Raw genomic sequence first — 13,895 nt, 5'->3', positions numbered from 1 at the left:
AAGTGCATTTTGAGGAGCCTTTTATTTGCCCTTTTACCCCAAGCAGATACTTTGTTGCTTCTCAGTCAGACATTATGGAGACCAGGTACATCTCTACTTTCTAGTTTAAATGTCAAAGCATGTTTTGGATAGAACCGGGCCATATTGGAAATTACTAATAATTTGGTTTTTAAAAGTGTTCATTATTCAGGGTTTCTGCCTGAACAGTGTTCACACAATTGATTGCTCCAAAAGTCAGTGGACACCCCTTTCCAATTAGTGTTTCTAATTAGTGCCCTTTGTTCCAGTGAATGGAAATCTTAATGCTACAGCTACAATGACATTCTAAACAACTGTGTGCTTCCAATTTTGTGGCAACATTTATAAGAAGGTCATTTCCTGTTTCAGAATGACAATCCCCCGTGGCCCACAAAGAAATTGTCTGTTGAGATGTTGCGATGAAGAACTTGACTGGTCTGCACAGAGCTATGACCTTAACACCATCAAACACATTTGGATTGAATTGGAATACCATATGCGAGCCAGGCATGGACACCATATCATAAAGTCCTGTGGGGACCTGTGATCTGGTTCATGTAATGAGGGCTGCTTAGGGATTCATAATAGAATACTGCAGCACAACATGGTCAAATGATGGCAACAGCGGACAATTAATCATGTTTAGTTGGGGTTATTTGAACAATGATACAGCAAAGTCATGAAAACAGTGATATAAAAAACTAAACAGAGGAGATTAAATGAGAAAATGTACGGTATGAGGGGGAAAAACGAGGTGCTTTTGAATACATTTCACATCAAACGTAAGTGCCGTTAGAGTCAGAGAGAAGATGAGACAGAAGATGGCAGAGATGCGTCCTCTGGTTCTGTTACTCAAACTGTAGTTAACACTCACATCAAAGAAAACTAAGATGATGAAAGCTGTGTTCAGGAAAAACACCTCCAGTGCCTCTAATGCAGATAATATCCAGACAGTTGTTGGGATGACAGCTGATCTCTTGGCACACCCCTAAACAAACACAAGCACACAGTCACACACATTCCCATGACCCTCACGGCTGAGAGTTTCAAACAGACTACACTCCTAAGTCATTGTTTACAGTGTAAATCATTCAGATTGTCATATACATACACACACCATACGTACCGGTACTAATAATCATCTCACTCACCACTGAAACACAGTAGACTTTAATTACACTCGGCCACATTCACAAACACGCCAGGCCACATGTATATGGCAACAAAAGAGCCAGTTTGCTTGCAGGCACGTGCACACATATGTCTCACATGTCAAACGCACAGCATGCTCACCTAGGGGGAGACACTGACCCCTGGATCAAAGGCATTACAATATGCAAGTCTTTTGCCTAGCTCACATCCTAGTTTGCATCCACCCTAGACTTTTAAGAGGTCCTCAACATGCAAATATATGCACACACACTCTAATGTAGCTAGCTTGTGTCAGATTAACTTGCTATCCTAGCCTCGTTCCTCTCAAGCGCTGCCCTTATTAGGACCCACTACTTGGCTAGCCTTGCTCTCATGCCTCCCCCTCCGCCCATCTTCCCGCTCTCCCATACTCCTGTAGGAGCCTCCGTTGTACTGTGACATGTATATATATATGTCCTGTTCCCAGCTTGTTATGGAAACATGTAAGGCCCATCTGTTATCTGTAGAGCAATGCCAGCACATGCTGTACTGTCAGACTCACGCCACGCAATAAGCTAATGACATTAAAATCTGCACTTGTGAGTAAGTCACATAAATGGACCATAGGCAAACAAATGTTGGAGATCTGTCGAGTTGTTTTACTGGTGGAGAAACATCTCTGGTTTCTGAGAACACTTAAGCCCCTCTTCCACTGACATGGCCCAACACCACACCACTCCACACCGCCCTCTTGTGCCAGGTTTTCCACTACAAGTACCTGGGTAGAGTGGTGTGAAAGCGGTACTAAACGTGGTACTAAAAAGTATCCAATCTAGAGTAGGTCTGAGCTAGGCCAAACAGGGCCAAACACTTCATAATGACTGATCACTCATTGACTTTTCATTTTGACCACCAGGATATAGTTGTAATACATGATAATAGATGTTATTGTGTTATAATCACTGTTATAATAATATAACTTTTTAGTGTAATATAATTATCATAGTAATATATGAATACTTTATAGTGTATTATAATCACAGTTAAAAGGGTCAATTTGTTTCTTACCGATAGGGGTACTTTTGTGTAATGGAAAATGTAGATATTTCTATGTGGTGTGGTGCGCTGTAGTGTAGTGCTAAAGCTGCAGTCGAAAAGGGGTTTAGTGAGATGAATACAGGCTTTAGTGTCTGTACACACACCAGGAAGAGTTGTAAACACAGTTGCAGACCCTTTTATCTTTTTTCTTCCCTCCTCAAAAGTTCATTTCAAGTAACGCAGTAGTCATTTTTTTGTGCTTTCCCCCCTCAGTTCTCATAACAGTCTGTGCATGCAGCAGAACCATTGATTTATCATTATGACTGCCGCCTCATCTTGCCATGAACAAAGTTCTGTGTCCTCCGCATCTTGTTTTCTGTTTAGATTGTCAGGGGGTTTGTCACAGGTAACCCAGCAAAGTTTGAAACAGAGTTACTATTGAGCTGTATCATATGTGGGTCCCTGTAGCTGACAGCACACAATGATCGAATCAGTGTGTATAGTGTATAGTGTATTAGTGTACAGGTGCAATATGCTAGAGGGGCTAGTGAATGTAACTTTATTGTGTTCATATTTTAAAGCGTTCAGAATTAAACATCTTAGATAGAAACACTTAGACCAAAAGGATCAATACAAACTATACTCATAATTGTCTAACTTTAACTGTATTAACTATATTAGACATTTTAAATTCATTCAAGGAAGGGAGAACATTGCTCAGAAGTAGCTTTACGTGTATTCCTCATGTTTACACATGCTGGCACCAAATGCACATTAACTTTGGTGTCCTAATGGATATTTTCCACAGATAGAAGGGACTCAATTTCACTTTCAGCTAACCCTGCACAAAGCCCTTATGATGTATGTAAACTAAACTGAGCTACCAAAGGCAGTCAGAGGGCGGCCAAGCAAGTGTAATGAGCTTTAATGGAGCCTGTATGCCGTGTCAGCTTGGTGGGGTTGAACATCCATACAAATAGCATATACATTTTCTGCCCTCTCAGTCCGGGTCAAGAGGGCGTTTTTGTAGATTGGTTTGAAACACTTGTAGCGATGTGAAGTGTATCCATATACGTAGGAGTGTGTCGGACCACAGTGAGAGAGGGCCTTGAACATTCGAGGTTTTCTGAGGTGATTCTGTTCTGCAGGGTTTGTGAAGCACTTTGGGGCCCAGAGCAGATGAAAGGTGCTATTTAAATGTAAGTGCCACTCCATTTCTTCATTTCCTTTCATGTCTGACTTGCTCCCATCCTCCTTTCTCCAGCCTGTTGGCACACACAACCACTGTACCTCACCTTGCCTCTGTCACAAACATACTTCTAAAACGACCACACATACTGCCATGAACACACACACACATAAGCCTTAAAATATAGATGTTTTGTACACGTTACATACACTTAATCCCTTCACCCCCCCTTCCTCTTCATCCCTGTGTTTTTCAAACTGAACTGGTGTGTATTATGCTTCGTACTAGCTTCTCCTATTTCAACTGTCCTTTGCTGTTGTGTGTCGTACCTTCCCCCCGCCCCCCCATTCCTCTCTCCACCTTCTCCTTAAATCCTACTTCCCCTGCTCACTCCTCCCCCTTCCTACTTTTTTTTAAACACTCCTAGGTGCCCATTCTGCGTCTACTCCACCAATCGGCCGGCGGCCATGGAGTGCCACCTCAAGACGCACTGCAAGCTGGAGTACCGATGCCGCATCTGCCAGGCACTGTGGCCCGACCAGGCCTCGCTGGAGGCGCACGTGCGCGGCCACCGCCTGGGCAACCACTACAAGTGCGAGCAGTGCGGCTACCTGTCCAAGACGGCCAACAAGCTGATCGAGCACGTGCGCGTGCACACGGGCGAGCGGCCCTTCCACTGTGACCGCTGCTCCTACAGCTGCAAGCGCAAGGACAACCTCAACCTGCACAAGAAGCTGAAGCACGCGCCGCGCCAGACCTTTGGCTGCCAAGAGTGCCCCTTCACCACCACACACCCCTTTGTCTACAGCCGCCACCTCAAGAAACACCAGGGCGCCAGGGCGGGCGGGGGGCCGGGCGGAGCCGGGGGAGACTTTGGGAACGGGGGAGGCGCGAGAGGAGAAGAGGAGGAGGAGGAGGAGGAGGAAGAAGAGCCCGGAGAGGAGGAGCTGCTGGCGCCGGAGGACGCGTCGTCACCAGGGAGGTCGTCCTTCCTCCTGGGCGGGGGGAGCAGCGGGGGTAGCGGGGGCAGCAGCCCCCTCATGAGCCTCACGGCCTCCCAGGCCCTGCAGTCCGTGGCTCTGTCACTCACCCTGGGCAAGGCGTATCACAACGTGGACGTCCCGCCCCCTGCCGCTCCGCGCTGTCTGGCGACGGCCAACGGGAGCGACGCCGGGAGGATGCTGAGGAGCCCCTCCTCCCTCTTCTTCCCGCCTTCCTCCTCCTCCCGCCACGTCTTGGAGCAGTACAGGACCTGCGAGCGGGCCCACCTGATCCCCCTCACCACCCTGTTCGCCCAAAACAGCCGGCTCACATTCCACTGGGCGGCGCCGCACCCCGACTCGCCACTCCTCCCCTCCGCCACCTCCCCCCTCCACCTCTCCTCCTCTACCTCCTCCTCGTCCCCTTCTCGCTCTCCTCCCTCCGCTCAGAAACACTCCTTCCTGGCCTACCTGGGACTGATGGAGAGGAGAGCCAAGACCGTTTGACCTCACCCCGCCATCTTGTTTATCCTCCTCCCCCTTTTCCCCCAGCTCTCGGTAGACAGTGGTGTGAATGACGCTGGGGCCACTGCACTGGGAGCACTGGGAGCAGGAACCTTTTTTCCAATCAGACCAGCACAATAAGCTGGACCAGACAGACTCAAAACCTATTGAAAAAAAAATAAAAATAAAAAGAACATTTATTAGAGAAAAAGGCTGTATGTGCTTAAAAAATGCATTTATATCAAAAAGCTGCTTTTCTTATCAGTTCTATCAATTGAATTATTACTACTACTACTACTACTCTCTCTCCCTCTGTCTGTCTGTCTCTGTCTGTCTGTCTGTCTGTCTGTCTTATGCTCTCTTCTGTTAAACTTCTGAATGACCTGGACCCAATTGCATTATCTGAGGAAAATAACGTATCTTCAGTTCTTGTTTTTATATATACATATATATATATTTTTGTCTTCAGTTGTTTGACAAGATAAAACTCGATAAAGAAGAAACAAAACTTGCAAGTGCTACATTTTAGTGCATTTTCGTCTATTGCTATTATGCATCAAGATAGCATGCCTATTTCTGTGTTTCAGCTAGCTTTGACGTCATGACGAGGCCAATCGGACATAATCTCCGGAAGTATTAGCGAACGCACCGTGGACAGAACCAACGAAACGGAATGTTGTTTTGTTTTTTTCAACAAAAAAGAAAAAAAAGGAGAAAAAAAGTCTCGTTTCCAAAGCAACGCCTCAAACCACGCACTTAATTATTTATCAATCTTGTACATAGTTTTTTATCCTTCTTTCCCCTCCCTTTCCCACTGCTTTGGTTTCTGTTGGGTTTTGTAATAATGGTGATACATGTTCATAAGGTGCAGCCTGAAGTCACCTCTGTGTCTCAGAAATGTCAGTTGTCTTATTTCTAAATCTACACTCGGCTCCTCGCTCTTACACTGGGAAATCCTCAGTGTAAATGTTACCCTGAGACTGTACTAATGCACACTCTCTGAGATTAGTTAACAGGATTTGACTGTACAGTACATACTGTATCGCATCTTTTTCACTGCTAAAACAGTGAACAATCCTATACCTGTTGGTTAAAGCCAAAAGTCTCTACATTGTTTAGCTAGTTCTAGCTAGCCTGCCACCAGCTACATTTTTAAATAAGCTTGCCAAAATATATAAGCTATACTGTAATGCTAATATTGGCAGATATACTGTATTTTATATGGCCTATTGCATAGGCATATGTTTTATTACTAATAATTAGTTTGCGGTTGATTTTTGCTTTTGAAAACTCTGGCATACCCCCAAGAGTCCGTAAGACCACAGGTAGTCATGCCCATGTTCCCTCAGCCCTATGATCCCTCAGTTAGGGGTAGGGGTAGTTTTGAGGGGGCATAGGGCTGAGGTTAATAATAGGTACGCTCCCAGCCACAGCTTCTTCACCTTTTGATCAAAATGCCTTCGACTACTCTGCCATTGTTTGGATTTGCCATTTGAAACACTTGCATGTCATATTATGCCTTCATCAAGGAGCCGAGTCACAAACCCAATAAGATGAACTACGCGGTGAGGAAATCCTCTTCCCCAAACCCCACAAGCCAGAATGACTCAATCATGATTTCTGAGACCAGGCTGACTATCGGGCTAGCATCGTATGCAGAACTATGTATTGCACTCCTACAGTATATTTAGATGAGATATATGAGATAACTGTTTTGTGGAGGTGACCCTCTCTGGGCTAGCTAGGTTATCTAGCGGCCCATTGCTAGTGGTCACCACAGGCCGATTCAATGGTGCTTTTTGGAGCTTTTTGTAATTTTGTGTATAAAAAAAAGAACTGTTCCAAAATGACTTGAATGAATGTATTTTTGTTTTTCTTTTTGTTTGTTTGTTTCATGTAAATGAGAAAGTGAAGCAGAAACGCAGCGTAGCAGGGAGGTGGTTTCTGTGCGGTATATAGAGAGAAAAATGGCGTGTTTGGTGGCCTTCTGTGTCTTTTATTATTGGTCTGTTTGGTTTTTATTTTTATTTTATTTTTTACTGAGCCTTTTACATCATAGTTAAGTGTTTTCTACTAACATTCATTAAGAATCCATTTTGAGACATGCTGAGGTGCAATGAAGAAGCCAACCATTCACTTGTACAGGAAATTGTGATGGAGCGGCTTCTGTTTAGAGACCGGCAGACACGGTACTGCTTTTCTGCCCCACCCAACTCCACCCCCTCCACCTTTTTTGATTTTTTTTAATTGCACTTAACTTGGTTACAATGTCAAGCCAAAAGCACTTACAGACCCTCCTGTAATTTTATTTTATTTTAGGAAAGTGCAAACATGCGCTATCTGAGCCGTCATTCAAATCAAGACAGCGGCTTTAAAAAGACGAAAGGTTTGCTACAAAATGGCTCAATAAAGTCCTATGCGTGGTTTCATGTGTCGGCTTTTTGGAGAAGGCAAATGAATACAAATTGCTTGAATTAGACAGTGGAGGTCATGCTCTCCCTGGGAGCCAAAGGTCCCAGGCTAAATTGTTCTCGCCAATTTTGCACAGTGCTGCACTTTTTGATTATAAGAATATGTATTTATCCGTACAATTCTGGAAAAAAAAGAAAATCGCTCAAAAAAGCAAGTATGTTTGTGAGATAGAGCAGCATAGTACAAGCATTTTATTTAGGAAAAAAGCTTTACCCATAATTGAAAGCGCTCATGTTCCTAAGTGGTCTTCAAGCCAAAATGGTTTCTTATTTGTAAAGGGATTGTTTTTATGCTTCTCACCTTTTTTCTTTTGTTCTATTTTAAGTATACAGTTTATTATTTGTTAATGTTTTTATTTTTCTAATGAAATCAATGGAAAGAAATGTGGATTAGACAGAGAACGTGTCATTTTCAAGACCAAAATGCAATTTAAAAACTACAGGACGTGATATTAGGATTGAATCCGTCATGGCCTTCTCTCAAGTTATTGCTTGGGGTGGTTTGGTTCTTGTGTTAGGTTCCTTTACTTTGTCAGTGTCCAGCGATGCCTCCATCGAGGTCCTTGTACTATCTGCGTTATCTCTAATACTCTAGTGCCACTTGGTGGATGGAAACCACCGGAGACTTCTGAGAATGAGTCAGACTAATTATCAGGGTCCAAAAGAAAAATATTTAAAAGATCAAGAATGTGTCTGTTTTGACACCTTTTCAACTGTTTGCCTTTTTAATACAGCATAACGGTTATGTAATCAAGAATGACTGCACTTCCTTGATCCTCTTCTCCCATGCCTCAATTTCAAGTTCAATGGGAAAAAAAAGTCAACAGGGCTCTGTCCAGCAACAGTATTTCTAAGCACTTATTTCTATGGGTTTGTTGCCTAAACGTAAACGGCACAGTGATTTGACTTTATTTAAAAAGAAGAAAAGTAACTTTGAACGATAAAGCGCAACTACCTTTTCAGCACTTCAGAGTATGCATGACATTGTCCCCTGTTCCTCTCTCTCCTCCCTCTTTCTCTCTAGTTCTTAGCACTTAATTGTTTGAGCTAATTTCCTCGGTTGCATTTAGTTGTTAGCATCACACTGCACAGTCTACAATCAATTAGCTTTAAGTTTGGCTGGTATTTTATGATTAGAAAAAGGCTCAACTATCCTTTTTTTGTTTCTTTTTTTGGCACTCTGTTTAAAAAAACATTGGTATGTGCTGTAAAAAGCTTTTTTTATTACTCCGTTGTTAGGGCTGTACAGGGTTGTTTGTGATGATAACTGGTAAATAGATAATTTGTACTTTTTTGGTTTTTGTATTTGTTTTTTTTGTTTTTTCTTTGGCATTATTTTATGTTCAAATTGCCAGTTCTAAATGTAACAGGATTTGAAAGTAAAGCTTACATCAAGATATTATATAAGTTGTCTCTGTTCTTTATTATCCATATTTCTGACGGCTGTTTTACGTGATCCTCATTCCACACACTGATCACAGTGCACACCAAGGATTTTCACCCATATTCTGTCGGTCCTCACATTCTCCAACTTTAATATAGGATTCAAATGATTACATTATGAACATTATTTAAAAGGAAAATAAACACAGTTTACAACGGTATCAAAGTTATTGCCAAAAAGCATTGTTACAACAGAGACTAAATCCACCAAACGTAAATTTCGGAACGTTTTGTCTTATGCTTATTTAGCTGGCAATAATCTGCACTTTAAACAACACAAAAACGGAGGATAATGATGTACAGAAGTACTCACCCTTTGATGACTGACGTAAACCAGCCACATGAAGCCATGTGATTACTATCACACACCAAATGCATGTAGTCTACTAGGACAAATGATGCACAAAAAAAGTAATATATGTGAGTAAAAAAATATGGGGTTTGTTGTCTAACAAATCCAAGCAATTACGTGACATTAACGGTTTTCTTTTTAATATATATTTCTATAGATTAAAATTAAATGGTGGTTGTGTGTTCAAGCCCCATTACTCTGGAATATATTTTACAAGTCAGTGTCTCGGGGGAAATGTTGAAACGCTCTTGGAAAACAAGCAGAGGACATCTCACTGTGTTCACCACTTATCTGAACATGCTCACATTGTGTCAAACAGGGACGTGCTGGCCATTGGGAAAAGCGGGACAGCTCCCGAACGGCCGGTTCATTCCTGGCCGGTCCAGGCCGGCCATTAGGAAAAAAATAAAAATAAAATGTCGGCCTTCGTTCCATTTTGGGGTCTTGGCGGCCAACAAAGTAAATCGTCACTGTCGGGGAGAAACCTTGTATCTCCATTTGTAAATTTTTTCGCAAAGCAAAGCCCTGCTTCATCATACAAGGCCGTCGCACAAAAGTAGTGAAAACAGACGATCTACAAGCACACAACGCCTCGCGGTGCGAGGCGTTGTGTGCTTGTAGATCGGCTGTTTTCACTAGTTTAAATCATTTTTAAAATGGTAAATACAAAACAAACGGTTTTGGACATACAAGGTTTCCACCCGACAACGACGAAATATAACTCATGTAATTGGCCCACTGGCTTGTCACATGAGGGCCTCTCCAACTCTTTTTCCCGGGCTGAATCAGGGGCCCAGCATGTCCCTGGTGTCAAATGTGTGGTAATTGCAAGTAGGAAAATAACACATACCTAAATATCAAGTCAGGTTACAGTGGTGGACAGTGCATTTACTCAGGTACACTTTTTAGGTACTTTTACTTGTGTATTATTTTTGATACTTCTACTCCACTACATCTCAGAGGCAAATATTGTAATTTGTATTTTATTCAACTACAATTATTTGACAGTTTTAGTAGCTATTAGCTACTTTGCAGAATTACATCCTTAATACAAAACATAGATTAATTGATAAATATATTATATACGCTAGCACATGCATTTAAAATCTGCCCCACCTTTACCAGCTGCAACACTAAAGTCAATAACAATACATTAAGTGCAACCCAATAACATGATTGTGAAATGGGTCATATTCTGCATAATGGGTACTTTGGTGTACATTTTGTATATTTTGTATACTTTTCAATACTGTGAATACACATTCTGCACACAGTAGTCCACAGTGTTAATTTGACTGACAATGTTGGACCTGTGCAAATGATAAATGAACACTGAGGATTTTAGAAACGTTTAAGAATGACACTCACTGTGGAATTCTTAAACGTTTATTTTTTTCATTTTTGCACTACAAACACTAGAAAGTGAATAAAGTTCAAGCAGTGCACAAACATTTGCACATACTTATAATTATTTTGAAGAATCACATTATATATCTTCAAAATAAATCTGTTTAAAAAAAACAGTTTAAATGGCTTGAATGGCAATGACAGACAGTTGACTGAAATTAACCCTTCCAGCACACATTTGTAACATTTTGATATGAAGCTGAGTGAGGATTAGTCTAATCCAGGGGTCTTCAACGTTTTCAGGCCAAGGACCCCTTAGTTGAGAAAGAGATGAAGCAGGGACCCCCACAACCTTTTCAGAGATTCTATATAGTTTCATTGTTTGACAGCACAATCATCATTGTGTTTTGGATTCATGTGACATTTCACTCATGTACTTAGTCTGCTCTTTTTCCCCTCTACACCAAACGTCTCTGCCGAAAATAGCCCATACATATCACTTACATGTCACTTTAATTGCTCATAACGCGAGGCGTTGTGAGCTTGTAGATCTGCTATTTTTGGTTAAGTTCTCAGAATATGGACGCTAGAATTCAAGTGGTTATAAAAAAGGAGAAAAAAGTTTCTACCACACAAAGATTTGGACGACCCCCTGTAGTCACTCTGAGGACCCCCTAGGGGTCCCGGACCCCCTGTTGAAGACCCTTGGTCTAATCTGTATGATGGACAGAAGTGATGATCAGACAGGCAGAGTTTCTACCACTGAAGTTAAGATGTGTACAGAAGAATGGATAGTTTCTCAGTGAAAGGGCATCCAGTGGAAGTGTAGAGTTTAACAGGAGACCAGACCCTCTTCATAATCCACAAACACTCTCACTTTCTGAACCTTCTCTCTCTTGGGGAGCAGCTCAGGAGGGTCAGCAGCAGCAGCCTTGTACTCACTTCCATTCAACAATGTAGACCAGTAACCATTGTCTCTGTATAATCTCCCCTTTCTTTTTGATGGACTCTCTGGCCACTCCTATAGCTCAGTCAGTCTTCCCTTTAACCTGAACCTCATAGTAAACTCTTCCCGAGGAGAAGCTTTGTTTTCCTAAGACCTGGGTAGAATCTCTCTGTGTATATTCTCCTTTAATTCTCCATTGTTCACTTGTTTTCCATCCTCTGACAGGATGAGACTGTGATTTGTTGTATCTGGGACAAGAGTTAAACTTTCCACTGCATATTGCTGGATCCTCTTCAGCTCGACATCATGCACCTGCTTCTCCATCATCTCTTTATGGAATGTCTTGGTCAGCTGAGCTGTCGTGACAGTCCCCACATGTGGAAACTGATGGACATTGACCTTTGTCCAGTCCTTGGTGGGTGGAAGGGTGTTGATGGATGGCACGTTTTTGAGGATGAGAAGGTGAAGATGGTCTTCTGTTTTTAAGAGCTGATTAAGCTCAGAACTTATCTTCTCCAACTCAACAATTTCCTGTTACAGTTCTTTAATGAAGCCTTCAGCACGTTCCTCTGTTTTTTTCTGCTTCTCTTCAATCACATCAATGAGCTCAGCCTGGCTTCTCTCAATGCAGCTCATCAGATCAGTGAAGGTCTGTCATGTTTCTTGCACATAAGGTCTTCCAGGTTCTTGGCAGGGTCAATTAGTTTGTGTCGTTTTAATGCTGTGTCTCTCTCATGATGCTCCAGATGAGTCTCACAGTATGAAGTCAGACACGCCAGTCTGCTTTTCAGGGCTTTGAGCTTCGTCTCAGTACAGACGTCACAGGAAACTTCATCTGGTTTAGCAGGTTCTTGATTCAGGCTGGAAGTGTTTTTCAGCCACGTTGACTTCTTGAATTGATCAGCCATCTCTGAGAGGACTTTATTAACGGAGAATTCTGGTCTACAATAGAATTCCTTTTGACAAAGTGGACACTTAGACACATAATTACTGTCCCAATGAGGTGTGATACAGGTTTTGCAGTAGTTGTGTCCACATGGAGTGATGGAGCGATTGGATGATTGGACCAGTTAACACATCCAGACAGATAGAACACCGAAACAGCTCTTCAGATTGGAGACTTCTGGCAGATAAAATAAAATAAAAAATAAAAGTGAAAGAAATGTAGTTCTTATGAATCTGTTCGGGATTGTATTGGAATAGAGCAATAATACAGCAATAATGCTGATAGACAGGGAAAGATAATTTGACAGTATAATAAACACCTGAACTTACACCGGCTTACACCAGGCAGTATCTCACAGACAGACTCTAATAAAGGAAGGTTGTGGTGGAGATGGGGAGACACAGACAGCAGGTTAAACATCATATAATAATTACTCAAACAAATCAAAGATGACCTTGAACTTCCCAGTTCCCATACAATGTTCCCATGCCATCCCAGCCTCGCAACTCTAATCCTGCACTATCTGGTGTCTCCATCATTTGAATCTGCCTCGTACCTGTAAAATAGCAATCACAGCAGGAATATTACAGCCCCAAATGATGCTGTACAAACATGTAAGTCTACATACTGTACAACAATGACATGAATTGATGGTGGATTGTTGCGACCATGGGTCACAGTCTACTGTCAGAACCGTCACCGCATCCCTCTGGGCGGGTAACCCCTGACGCTGTGGTTCCCCTGACACATCACTGTGACATCACGGGTGACATCACTGTGATGTCAGACACTCAGAGCAGGATAACGCATGACACTGTGGTTCCCCTGACACATCACTGAGACATCACAGGTGACATCACAGTGATGTCAGATACTCAGAGCAGGGATATCCATATATGGGCATAAACAGGTGACATCACAGTGGTGTGGCTGGTTCAGATATAGAGCCCATATCTAAAGGACTTCATATGGAATGTCCATAGGCCTATATGGAGGAAGACAGCCCATATCTGTGTGGCTGGTTCAGACAGGGATCTCCATGTATGAGCATAAAAGGGATTGTATGTATGATGTCAGATGTGATAGACGTCATAGGATTTTCACATAACGAAGAGCTGAGTAAGCATGTTTGGGGTCTAAAAGCATATCTCCATATACAGTACATGGATCTCCATATATGGGTAACTGGTCCGATATACATCACTGGACAGACGGCCAAGACATGGCGCGACCTCGCCCTAAAGGTTGCCCTGAGACATCTTACTAGTAATAAATCTTGTGAAATAAAATGTCGTCAACCAATCATCATGGACGATGATACACGAAAGAAGAAGACTGAATGATTAATACATATTGCAAACAACAGCAAAAGCTTTAAGGTGAAATTAAATAATTAAAAAGCTACAATGATATGGGGTCTTCTTCTAGATATGGTGTTAAGTGGTGGATGGTCATTGGTCAGGCTGAATAACCATGAGAGCTCTGCCGCTAGTGGGGTTAGTAAGGACTACTAATGAATACTATTATTCG

The 13,895-nt window shown here is 42.3% G+C and overlaps 1 protein-coding gene across 1 annotated transcript in view; it reads left to right on the top strand.

The window, feature by feature from the left end:
* znf827 (zinc finger protein 827) overlaps positions 1 to 8,715 on the top strand; it is a 144,594-nt gene extending 135,879 nt beyond the window's left edge. Inside the window, exon 14 of the mRNA XM_080722261.1 lies at positions 3,804 to 8,715. Within this exon, the coding sequence (XP_080578387.1) occupies positions 3,804 to 4,863 (1,060 nt within the window). The 3' untranslated portion in view covers positions 4,864 to 8,715. The remainder of the gene's footprint in view (positions 1 to 3,803) is intronic.
* Positions 8,716 to 13,895: the final 5,180 nt, after the last annotated feature.

This window comes from Nannobrachium achirus (genome assembly GCF_963921795.1).
Source record: "Nannobrachium achirus genome assembly, chromosome: 3".
Lineage (NCBI taxonomy): Eukaryota > Metazoa > Chordata > Actinopteri > Myctophiformes > Myctophidae > Nannobrachium > Nannobrachium achirus.
This window is presented reverse-complemented; position numbering and strand designations above follow the sequence as displayed.